The 13,544-nt window shown below is 36.0% G+C and overlaps 1 protein-coding gene across 1 annotated transcript in view; it reads right to left on the minus strand.

The window, feature by feature from the left end:
• The window catches only part of LOC131547775 (protocadherin-10), a 15,058-nt gene continuing 1,514 nt past the window's right edge, over positions 1–13,544 (minus strand). The window contains exons 3-7 of the mRNA XM_058788414.1: positions 13,213–13,252; positions 1,763–4,260; positions 791–852; positions 574–686; positions 1–451 (exon numbers count right to left, since the gene is read on the minus strand). Of these exons, the coding sequence (XP_058644397.1) occupies positions 192–451; positions 574–686; positions 791–852; positions 1,763–4,231 (2,904 nt within the window). The 5' untranslated portion in view covers positions 4,232–4,260; positions 13,213–13,252 and the 3' untranslated portion in view covers positions 1–191. The remainder of the gene's footprint in view (positions 452–573; positions 687–790; positions 853–1,762; positions 4,261–13,212; positions 13,253–13,544) is intronic.

A 13,544-nucleotide genomic window follows, 5' to 3' on the forward strand; every position in this document is an offset into this window, starting at 1 on the left:
TACAATTAAAGCAACCATCTTAATGAACCATCTTCATAAACACTGCAGATAACTGAGAAAAAAAAAAAAATGAAATGATTGTCAGAGTACTTTTTTAAATCCTGTTGTTGCCAAATCATACAGTACATATAATCCAACTAAAATATGCACAACTATATACAAGAAGTGACCTACAGGTGAAACTGGAAAAATCATTTGAAAAAATCATTGGTTATTACTGCGTCCTCTTGATTGTTATTGTTTGACTTTTTCTTTTTGCCAAAAGTTGAGAATGAGTTGCAGACTTCAATGTCCCCATTGTTTGCCAGTTTAAGCGTACAGAGTGTCGATGGTGTTCCGGGAATGTAAACATTATGTTGATAGTCTGGTGGGGGTTGAATTGAATCCTGTTGATTGTAACGTGTCCATGAACGATTTGGAAAACCTCCACCCTTAGATGAGGTCTTATAGTCTGTTTTAAATGACAAAGAAAAAATGGTTGGTTAAACAATTCCGTTAAACCATAAGGAACCTACTATATATATATATATATGAAGCTAATCTTCTTAGGCATGATAAATATAATGATTTTACCATGCATGTGATTTCCCCAGGTCCAGTACTGCGGGACAGATGTGTAAGCATAGTAGTCAGAGTCCTGAATCAGCCTGCGCTGCAGTGTCCTACCTGTGTTTATTGGAGTATGGCTAGAAAAACAAAAAACATGGACACGTCAGATGCTTTGTGCATGTGAGAGAGAGTGAGGGGGGAGAACTGAGAGAGAGAGAGAATCAGCTTTAAATTTAATCACCTTTTATATGCATAATTGAGCTGGTTCTTGGTCAGGGTTTGGTCTTTGTTGCCCTGTTTGAGCTGCAAAGAAAAGTCTTAAAATATTTACTCCACTTACACTTCAGAGGTTAAAGAATGTACTACAAACATAATGCCAAGAAGAGAAAAGACCTCAGAATACATCAAAAACAGTCCCTAAAGCACTAAGTGACTTTACTAAACCATCACCTTGTTGCAATGAGAAAAAATGCATTTTGTTTATTTTATAATTTATTTATGAACTATGCATTCAGAATTTCAAGGTCTAGTTCACCCACACACACACACACACACACACACACAATGGTCAATAGTTAGTTAACCTCGCTGCTGTTTAACAAATGAATAAAAATATTATTTTATTAAATTATTATTATTATAATTTTTTGCATTATATTTATATATCATTATTAATTTATTATTATGGATCATTATATGGATTATATTATATGATATTAGCTAGAATAACACAATGAAACAAACAATTCTGTTTGCTCAATAGTTAATCTCACTGCTGTTCCGAATAATACTAACAAAATAATACTATTATTAATTACATAAATTATATTATTATTAATTTAGTATTGCCCATTAGAATTGGACATAATTATATTAAATTTAATATCATATACATTAAGAGAGTTCATATAATGGTAAGGTAGAATAATTATTTTAATTAATGTATTTAAAACAGAATTACTATATAGGCTACTATATCAAATGTTGTATTTTATTATATACTATACATCCTGTATACATATTATTGTTGCTGTTATTGTTTTCTTGTGTAGTTCGTACATTGGCATTTTCAAATACACTTAATGTTTTCAATTACATTACAATTTACATGCTATTATTTACATTTTATTATTCTGGGGTGATTAAATCACAACAAGTATCTGAAGTATCCATCTAGTGGACAAATTTGAGATCATTTTTGTTGATCGCTTACTTCATTTGGAGAGTTCGTTCCATTCCTGGTGCCAAGACTGTGGCTGGCTGGACTCCAGGTCAAAGTTTTGTTTTCCATTTCCTTTATATTGTTTCGGGAAGATGCTCCCGTGGGGCTACAAGGCTTGAGGAACATAAAGTCACTTCTAGATGACTCTGGAGTCAGACACATTTTATAGCAGTAGTTTTGACCTATTGGGTTGTTCCCATTTACTTCCACGCATTGCGTGGGTCCCTTTGATCCCGGTGATATGTGAATGTTCAAGTTAGACTTTTTAACGACGTCAGTGGCGGGGTCCTTAGAATGAAATCCACAGCACGAGTTCCTGTCCTTCACTCCCTTAATTGTAGCCAGGACAATAATAGCCACGAGAAACGTGAATGAAACGGCGCCCAGAGATATGATTAAATACAGCGTGAGGTTTGACCGGTACTGAGGGCTGAACGCGAGGTCACCAAAATCAGGCAAGGATTCTGGCACGCTGTCAACAACTGACAACATGATGGAGGCCGTGGCCGAGAGCGGCGGCTGACCGTTGTCCTTGACCAAAACCACCAGCCTCTGCCTCCTGGGGTCGTTGTCCATCAGCCGGCGAATTGTCCTGATCTCCCCGGTGTACAGAGCAACACTGAACAAACTGAGATCTGTAGCTTGGAGGATTTCATAAAAGAGACGCGAGTTTTGCCCGGCGTCCGCGTCCATGGCGGTGATTTTAGCCACTAGGTACCCGGCATCAGCATATCTGGGGACAACTACAACCGCCGCGGTGTCATTCTCGGGCAACGGGGATACAACGATCGGAGGGTTGTCGTTCTGGTCCAAAACAAACACGTTGACGGTTACGTTCGCGCGGAGAGGCGGGAAACCAGCATCTTCGGCTTGAACCACGATCTGAAAGTTTCTGAGCTGCTCGTGATCGAAAGAGCGCAGTGCGTAAATGTTGCCGTTATCTGAGTTGATGGACACGTAGGTGGACACCGGCATTCCATGGATGTCGTTTTCTAGAATAGAGTAGGATAAATAGGAATTCTGATCCGCGTCTGCGTCTTGAGCGGTGATGGTGCAAATCGAGGCTCCTGGCGCGTTGTTTTCGGTCAGGTAGACCGTGTAGGAGGGCTGTTTGAAACGCGGCGCGTTATCGTTGATGTCAGACACTTGCACTAAAATGGTTTTCCTAGTAAAAAGCGGCGGTGAGCCCATATCACGCGCCGTGAGGGTGATGTTATACTCTGAAATGGTTTCTCTGTCTAGAAAATCACACGTAACTAACGTGTAATAGTTTTTAAAAGAGGAATGTAGCTGAAAGGGAACGTGATGAGGGATTTCACAATCAACATTTCCGTTTTCTCCAGAATCTTTATCCATTACGCTAATGACTGCTATCACTGTGCCAGGTGGCGCGTCTTCTTGAACCGGCGTGGATACTGATGTAAGAATCACCTCTGGAAGATTGTCGTTGACGTCTATGATGTTAACCATAACTTTGCAGTGCACCGCCACCGCTGACGGTCCCTTGTCTTTGGCCTGTACATAAATCTCGTGCATCCGTGCCTTTTCATAATCTATAAGTCCTTTTACTTTGATTTCTCCAGTGCGGGAATCCACGCTGAACAGTTCGCGCACTCTCATTGGAGCGTGGCCGCTAAAAGAGTAAGTGATTTCTCCATTGGGTCCTTCATCTAGATCAGTGGCGTTTAGTTTTATCACGACTGTGCCTCTCGGCGCGTTTTCAGACAGTCTCACTTTGTAAAAGTTCTGATCGAACACGGGCGCGTTGTCGTTGGCATCCAGCACCGTTATGTTTATCTGCGCAGTGCCAGATCTTTCTGGCGAGCCTCCGTCCACCGCTGTAAGAACCATCAGGTGAGTCTTCTGCTGCTCCCGGTCCAGCGGACTTTCGAGGATCAGTTCTGCGAATTTACTGCCGTCGCTGCGCGTCTGGACATCCAGGACAAAGTGTTCGTTTACGCTCAGGAGATACGAGCGCAGAGAGTTGTCACCGACGTCCAGGTCCTGCGCGCTTTCCAGTGGGAAGCGCGATCCAGGAGCGGCCGATTCGGAGATATCCAGGTTAAATTCACTCCATGGAAAAACCGGAGAGTTGTCGTTGACATCTAGTATTTCAACTTCCACTCTATACAATTCTAATGGGTTTTCGATCACAACCTGGAGATGGAATGAACAATATGGACTTTGTTCGCACAACTCTTCTCGATCAATTCTTTCATTGACAAATAAAACCCCGTTTTCTAAATTCACCTCCAAATATTGCCGTTTCGCCCCTGAGACTATCCTAAATCGTCGGACTGAGAGTTTGCTGGTGTCTAGTCTCAGATCCTCCGCAATATTTCCAACAAAAGCCCCGTGCTCCAGTTCCTCTGGGATCGTGTAACGAATCTGTGCTAGAACTACATCCAACACCATGAGCGTCAGGCAGGATACCTGCCATGTCCGTATCCACAGCTCCATTGAAATATAGTCTCCTTCTTAATGTGTGCCTTCAGATGAACGACCAGACAAAACATTCATAATTAAAGCTTTAACATGGTGGACAAAAACCCACCCAAACGCACAGCAACATTTCGAGAGAGAATGAGCACGCTAATGATATTGAAGTGAACCTCGTACTTCAGCACTAGAGCGCGCGCCTTTGGCCAATGGCTCTTGCGCAAGAGTGAGAGAGTGTGAGTGTGTTTGGATGAGAGAGCCAGAAGGGGTGGAGGTGGTATGGGACCTGTGTGTTGGAGAGGAAAGCTGTCTCATGACAGTAATCGTAGATTTAATTTGTTATATACTTTATTGTGCCTTCCTTTTCAATACATAACATTTTGTTTCAAAATGATTTATTGTTATATATAGTACTTCCTTATATCAAATACAAAAGGAATTACTCATAATTCCCATTTTCCTGTTAGCCAAAATTACATTAAGATTTTTAATTACATTAAATTTACCGTAGAGTTAACTTTTAATACTTAATTCAGTTATTTAACCATATTAATTAATATTACTCAGTACTTAAATGTATAATTACACTGTAACAACGGCACCTTAAAATAACCCATACATTTAAAGGTTTAGTTGACCAAACAGTTGATGGTAGCCATTGCATTCCATAGCATTTTTTTCCATACTATGGAAGCCAATGGCTACCGTCAACTGTTTGATTACCAACATTCTTCAAAATATCTCTTTTGTGCTCAACAAAAGAAAGAAACTCACACAGGCTTGGAACAACTTGAGGGTGAATAAATGATGACAGAGTTTACATTTTCATTCATTTTCATCATCCCTTTAGTATTTAGACTAATAAGCTGAGACAAAGACTTTTCAACATATTTCAAAAGAACTCTAGCTTCTTTCCCATGTAATTCCTGTAAACTTACTCCTTTCTCATTCCTCCTGCTTTCCTTGACAACTAAAGAAATTCTGTTTTAAATAAGCACCAAACACAATCTGTCTATGGAATGAAACTGCAGCAGATGGCATGATCTTCCAAGGGCTCGTGCTCTTTTTAATTAATGTAGTGGGGATTAAAGGGCCGCAGGTCCGGATCATTAGAGAACAGTGGTATTAAAAGGTTTTGTGAGGCATAATCCAGCCGCTCGCGATTGGCTGAACAGCAGACTACAGGGTTCCCATGATATTCTCCTGCTTTCCATTACCTTAAGTGCATACTAAATGGCATAGAGCCGAGTCGGAAATAAAGCAACTTATATCGACCCACCGAACAAATACATTTACTCTCATTAATGGCCAAAAAGAGGACACGAATGTGGAGTGGTGTAAACAGTCGTTCTTCTTACTTATTGTCATTCAGGACCAGAGGAGTGTGACTTTTTAAAGGAAGTTTTAGTTTTCTGCTCTACAACATTATTTAAAACTTATTAAAACAAAATACTAGTAAATAAATATCCTACAGTACATACACTGTACTTATCAGGAGGGCAATCAAAATTTAATTAGGGGTCTCGGACACCCCTCCCCCAACCCCCCTTCGCTGCACCCTGTTTAGGACTTTTTAACGCTGAATAAATAAATAAACACGACTCTGTGACCATATAAAACACATATTGTGAATTCTGTGGAATTTTGCTGCAAACTGCTATAGTTCAAATTTATAGTGTGAGATACAAATATAGGGATGAAATTAAAATGTAATACCCCTAAAAACTTCAGGGTGTCATGTGGTCCAGACATTAGACTGGCACTAATTAAAGGCTCATTTTCCTTCTATCTCTGAATTGATTTTACCAGAGTGGTTTAATGATTTTGAATTAGTCTGTAGCCTACATTAGCCTTCGGTGAACTCCATAAATGCGGATTGACCTACAACAGCATTAGGCTACACAACCGCGACACTGTTTATAATCCAAATAGTCGGAGGCTTCAGAATTGAGTTTGACAATAAAATAAATAGATATGTATAGATATTATAAAATTAAATAGTCAATAACTTACAATACCGGTCAATTTTTTTTTTACAATAGAATAAATAGATATTTATAGATATTATACATTTAAATAGTCAATAACTTACAGTACCGGTCAAAAGTTTGAATAATAATAATAAGGCATTTTACTTTAACTGAGCAAAGTTTTCTTATGCTCATCAAGGTTGCATTTATTTGATCAAAAATTAAAATAAAAAGTGATACTGTGAAATACTATTAAAATTTAAAATAACTGCCGTTTTTTTTTTTTTTTTGTGGAAACAGTAATACATTACCATTGAAAGGTTTGGAGTAAGTTTAAAAAAAGAATTTAAAAAAAGAAAGAAATACTTTCATTCAGCAAGGATGCATTAAATAGATCAAACGTGACAGTAAAGATATTTATAACAAATAAATGCTGTTCTTTTGAACTTTCTATTCAAAGGAAAATACATTGTAAACCATTTCTTAAAACAGTTCTTTAAATTGTAATAATATTTCACAAATGTAACCGTTTAACTGTATTTTTGATCAAATAAATGCAGCCTTGGTGAGCATAAAATACTTCTTCTAAAACATTAAAAATAATAAATAAAATAAAAAAATAATAATCTTTTGATCGGCAGTGTATGACAATAATGTTAATGATCATTCACATCGCACCACATACAATGCAATAATACTTGATTTTCCTTTCCAGAAGGAAACACCAAGGGCTTAAAGCCTTGGAGTAAAAGACTAGGTTTAGTTAAGCTTAGGTTTTAGTTAGGCTTAGGTTTTAATAGTTAGCATAATACCATATTTGAAGTGCAAAAGAGGCCATATATGGTTGCACAGATGCAATAAAGAAAAGATTAATGCAAGAATAAAGAACATTCTAACAATGTAAATGTGAGATTTTCACATTATTATCTTTATTTTTATTTATTTAGTTTATATATAATTAAAACTAAAAATGAATACAGTTCAAACTGAATTGCCAGCAGAGCTAGAAGTAAGAGGAATATCAATAGACCTGCAGTGCTGCTTTGCAAACTCAAAATGCATGAACTGGAAACTCATGGTCCTGACTGCAGATGTAGACCTATATAATTGCACCTTCATGAACTGCCACAGGGTGGAGGCAGAGTCTTCTGCTAATTACCCCATTCCTCCCCGCAGGCCTGCAGCAGCCAATCACGAGGACAAAGTGTACATTTTCATTTACGCATCAAATCTCTCTCACACACACATACAGACAGTGTGGAGATGGGGCAGAGTGCCACAGACGGAGAATGTCAAGAATGCCATAGGAATGTGGGCACTGCCCTCAACGTCTCTCTCTCTCTCACACACACACACACGCACATAAACATGCTCTCACATCACACATACACACAGACATAGACAGGGTTTGTCATTTTAACATGACTTGTAGGGCTGGATATGCACTGGCAGGCCTGCCGTATGTGAAGACTGGTGGTGGGGAGGTAAGAACAACAAGCAAAAGACACAGAGAATGAAGATAGATTGAAAGAGCAGCTGGAAGGACAGGACTCAGGAGTACAGAAGATAGTGAAGATGAAGGGAATGAGGGACAGGGGGAGGAACCCGCTGAATAACACCTGCTTCTCAGCTGTGTCAACTGAAGGATTCCCACAGAAGACAGACATATATTTATGGAGTGGCTGAGGAAATCATCCAGCAGCCACACTGCTATTGGCACACATGTGATGCTCTGAGTCATTCTCATCTATGCCGAACCAACTCAACAGTCAGAGTGAAAGCAAAATATACAAAAAAAAAAAAAAAGTCAAAATACATATATTGTTAATATATTATTGGAATATTTTAAAATCTATTTATCTTTGTTTCCAACGCACCTATTTATTGTCGTCAGGTGTGCGGAGGTTTTGTTAATTAAAATATATTTACATAAATATATTTTCAATCTATTCAGTTTTTAAATATCTAAATATATTTATATTGTTATGAATGTTGAAATACATTTTTATAAGACATTTATCATTTTTTATAAACTTATAAAGCTTTTTACTCAAAAGTAATTGTAAGATTTAAGAAAAAGTATTTTCTTGCCCAAATATATTATATATAAATTTTAAAGTATACATATTTCCAACATATGTTATATATTTGAAATATATTTTGGCCAGAACAAAATGTATATGCTAAAAATAAAATAAAATAAATAAACTGTATAAAACAAACAAAGAAAAATGTAACAAAAATATTATTTGTTTTAGATTTTAAATTATATAAAATTATGTAACTTAATATTTAATCATGTTATATTATAATAATGTAATAAATATTATTTATTTATGTATTTATCCAATTATTTATTTAGCCAGTTTTAACCAAATATATAATATAATTGTGAAATATATTAATTAAATGTATTTAATACACGTTGAAAATATAAAATAAATAAATTGGAAGTATAAACAAACAAACAAACAATCAAATAAATAGTATTTACTTTACATTTTCATATTAATAAATATAATATAATTTCATGTTACATTATATAATGCAATAAATATTATTAATTAATTAATTAATCTATTTATCAAATTCTTTATTTAGCCAGTTAAAGCAATATAAAATATATTTGTTAAAGATATTAATTAAATGGATATAAATATACACGTTGATATATAAATATAATATCATTAAATAAATATAATTGTGTGTATGTACGAATGCATGCATGCATTTATTTGTTTATACTGTATGGGAAACCCCAGCCCTCTGTAGATAACGTCTAACACAGATACAAGTTTAAAACGCGCACAATCTGTATACATCTAGAAGTAGTTACTTTCATGTCAGTAATTACAAAACATTGAAACATTTGGACAATTGTTTTTTCAAGCAGTTCTCTATACGTCCGAAGGGGGGCAGCAACAGTGCTCCTGAGCCAAACTTTCTTATTATAAGTGAAAACAGATGAGGCACGTGGCAAATAGCCACATGTAATGCATTTAAATCAGATTTTGTTCTCAAAAATGTTTTAGGGCTAAATGACAATCATACAGTTGTAGTTTAGCCCAAACCACCAACTTATATGAGCAGTGAAATCTTACATAAGAATCAGCCTCTAACCAATCCCATTTATTTTCATTTAGGATCAAAGCACACATAGTTATGTAGAAATGCCTTGATGGTTAATTGCATATGAGAGAATTTAATATTGTAAATAGACACACTATCCTGATCTACTTTATTACAGATTAAGCTGTGTGGATTCTCTAATCCTGAACTGACAGGCATCTAAATGGTTGGGTGCATTTGTGAATTGTAGCTGTTTTGATTTACTCAGCTATTTTAAATCAGAATAACACATACCTGGTGTTCCCGGAATCCTTCCTTTTATTTCACATCTGCTGTTATTTTCACAAAATAGTTGAACGTCTTTCTGAACATTGTTACATGGTTAAATACATTAACTTTGAACACTAAATCTACATAATGTGGTGGAAAACAATGGAAAATAACACATTAAGAGCTTAAGTGTCTATGTTCAACCTCATCTGCAGGTGGAGTCCAGATAAATACACCATAGACTGGCAAATGCACAGGAGGTGCATTAGGGTTTGACCTTGAGAGGGTTCAGCGTGTGTGAGAGTGTGTGTCCGCAGGGTTGTGCATGCTTGTGTCCTCCCAACATCTGTCAGATGCATTATATTTCATTATCAAGGCTTTCACAACAACTGCTGTACCTGCATAAAACACAACACTCCTACACTCAGACTTTATTAAAATGCATTATTTTTTAGAAAACATGAAAGCTGTTTTACCTCAAATGTTTCACCTTACATTTAGACCGAGAGAATAGTACATTTCTGATTATGTAAACAGCATGTATAAAGTTAAAATTGTAATTTAACTTGAAAAATTTATTTGTTAATAATAATAATAATAATAATAATTTTCGAGGCACTTAAATGAGAAAAATACATTTAAGCATCTAATATAATTTTATCTAATTGTATACTTTAAATAATTATGAAATAAATGGTATAATTTAATTAAATGTATCATATTTTAATATAATACATTTATTTATTATATTAAAATAATATTATAATATTATTATTATTATTATTATTATATCCTTGTAAATAATAATAATAATAATAATAATAATAGCAATTAACAAGGAAACTAAAACCTTATTTTAATAATATTACAATATTATTTTATAATATTATAATATTGTAATTTCAGGTGCTTCAATGAGAAAAATAATATTAGCTACATCATTTAATACAAATATATACTTTATTCATATTTACTTTTATTTATTTAATATTTTATATTCAATATTTTATTATTTAATATTTTATTCAATATTTAATTAATTATATGATGATTTGTATAATATCATTAATTTATTAAATAAATATTAATAAAATAAAACACACAATAATTGCATTAATAATTACATTACATAATTTCAATAAATTACGTAATTTATTTAATATATTAAACTAATAATACTGTTTTTTAATATATGGTTAAATTATTAATAAATAATTATATCATTGTTATAATAATTACATGTAAATAAAATAGCTCATTTTATAAATATAATTTTTAAATAAATTATATATACAGTATATATTCGTATTAATATATCTGTGTGTGTGTGTGTGTGTGTGTGTGTACGCGCGCACACACACACACACACACACACGCACATTTCTTATGGTATGGAATGCACCTGTTCTTATTTGTTTTTATTCATCTCATATTTCATCAGTCAATGTTGTTTCTCAAACAGCAGCATAAACTGCTGGGTTAAAACAACAGTTCCCAAAAATATACAGACGTACTCTGTAGAATAGCATGTTTGCTAAGGCACCTGGCAGCCGCACAGCTCTTGCAAAACTTGACGATAATGCAACCCAACATTCCAGCATCAGAAAAAGCACAAAAAAAAAAACTGCTCCTCACAAGACCAGATTTTTTTTTTCTTTTTTTGTCAGCGTATATGTGTGTTTATTTGCCAGAAGCCCTAAGGTCAATGATGTTGTAGCAAATTAGAGGTGAGTGACAGCTGGCTAGCACGGCTGACAGATTTGAGGAATTCGGGCAGTCTGTGAGGACGGCCCTGCCTGAATGTTAAACACTTTTTCCACAAAGCTCAAAGGAACAGTTCTACCTATTAGCAATTCAAACGCACACACATTCTTTTTTCTCTAGCTACTTACAGAAATCTGGAATCTGCAAGTTGTTTTAGGTAGCGCTAATGTCGTTTACGTCGACATATTGCAGGCAGATTGGATTAATTAGAAGCTAGAAGTACATAACTCGACAATACGATTCTCTTTTAAACAAAACTTGCATATATATACATATAAAAAGTGCGTCTACATGAGCATGTGTCTGTGTGGTTACAAGAGACCTGTGGTCGGCACACTAAAACAAATTCATTCCCAGTCTGCAGAAAGGAGGTAGAGAATGTCCATTTACGTACTCGCAGTTCAGTGGCTGCGGTCATGTGCTCTCGCCAGTGCACAGAGAGAAGAGACCTGTGGTTTTAACCCAGCCAGAAAGGAGAGAGGGAGGGAGGGAAGGGGAGCAGAGTGATGACAGCTCATGATGTTATACATTGCAAATGTGAGCTGGGAAGTGACCGAGTGTGGGTTAATAAGCCGTAGGACGAGGAAAGAGTCCAGAGATGACAATGCGGCGTATGTAAGGGCATGGGGAAGCTGAAAAGAGGGCTTGTGAAAGCGCCTAAAACACGCGAGGCATTTTGGAAGGCATTTTGGGGCACGATCGCCAGCGTGATGACATCCATCACAGCTGAGTTTCAAAAGAAAAAAACGGGTGCGAGCCAAACAGCGTGTGTTTCTGTTACCTACAGTGACCTTCTTTCCTTCTCTGTCATTCCACGATCCTCCTTTCCCCCATTATTCAGCTCCTCGCTTCCTATTTCCATCGCTCTAGCCCTTTCTTTTCACACTTCACTCCCTTTTACACCTTCGTCTCCCTCCGCCGACTTCGGTTTGCCGCCGCTTCCCCTTCCTCCCCGGCCTGCTAATCTATTCCAGAAGAAAGGCTACCATGGAGAACGCATAACAAGTGCTCATACTTCAGCACGGGCCAAGAGAGAAATAACACAGAGAAGGAAAAATGGGAGTGGGGTAGGCTACAGACAGGCAGAAAAAGGAGAGAAAGTGTTTATTCAAACTCAAAGCTGACTCCTTTGTTGTGGTAGGGACCTGTCTTATATTAGAAGTCTGAACTCCCTTCAAAGTCTGGAAAGATGGAAGATGGGCCAAAAGGAAGAGAAAGAACGAGACAGAGGGAGACGAACAGAAGAAGGAGAAACTCCTATTTTGTCTGAAACTGGTAGAATTGGAAATGAGAAATGAGCAGAGGAAAAAAAAAAAAGAGAGAGAGAGACAGAGAGAGAGCTTGGGGGCAACTCCATTGAGAGAATAGATGAACTATGCTCGGTTCTGGACTGCGAACACATTCAAACCAATCAGCCAAAGCTTTGACTTCAAATATTGATATTCATAAGCGCAAAATCATACTCTCAGTCTACAGCAGTTGTGGCGTAATGTTGATTTCCATAAGAATTCACTTCCACTATCTAAAGGCCTGTTCATACCAAGAATGATAACTATAAAGATAGCTATAAGCATAGCGTCAAAACAGACGCACAATAACATTCTGTTTATTCTAATCTCATTCTGCAGTTATGTTACCAGGATGGATTCTGATTGGCTGTCAATGTTTTAATGGTTTATCAGCTGGAAGAAAATTGTTGTGAAACTAAATCCAATGAGATTGTTACTCTGTGACATTATGGTTGTGGTGTATACTGCTATTCTTTTAAATTTAGAACAATTATTAAAACAATTACAATTACAGTGAAGCACTTACAATGGAAGTGAATGGGGTCAATCCAATCCTGATCTCATGAGAAAACTTAAAGGGACAGACAGTTCACCCCACACACACACACACACACACACAAATAAAACATAATTTACTCACCCTCATGTTGTTCCAAACCTGAATGATTTTCTTTCTTCTGCTGAAGATAGAAAAAGAAGATATTTTGAAGAATGTTAGTAACCAAACAGTTGACGGTAGCCATTGACTGCCATAGTATTTTTTTCCATACTATGCAAGTCAATGGCTACCATCAACTGTTTGGCTATCAACAAATTTGGTAGCAATTTTTTATAAATTCATATGATGTGATTCATATGGGAAAAAAAACAAATATAATGAGGAAAAAAAAAAAAAAAACATTAGCATGGACTACTCTTAAGTGTCACATTTCTGCTTTTAAATCCTCCAAAAATTAACCCCATTTTTTTTTT

The sequence above is a fragment of the Onychostoma macrolepis genome, chromosome 10 (genome assembly GCF_012432095.1).
Source record: "Onychostoma macrolepis isolate SWU-2019 chromosome 10, ASM1243209v1, whole genome shotgun sequence".
NCBI lineage: Eukaryota > Metazoa > Chordata > Actinopteri > Cypriniformes > Cyprinidae > Onychostoma > Onychostoma macrolepis.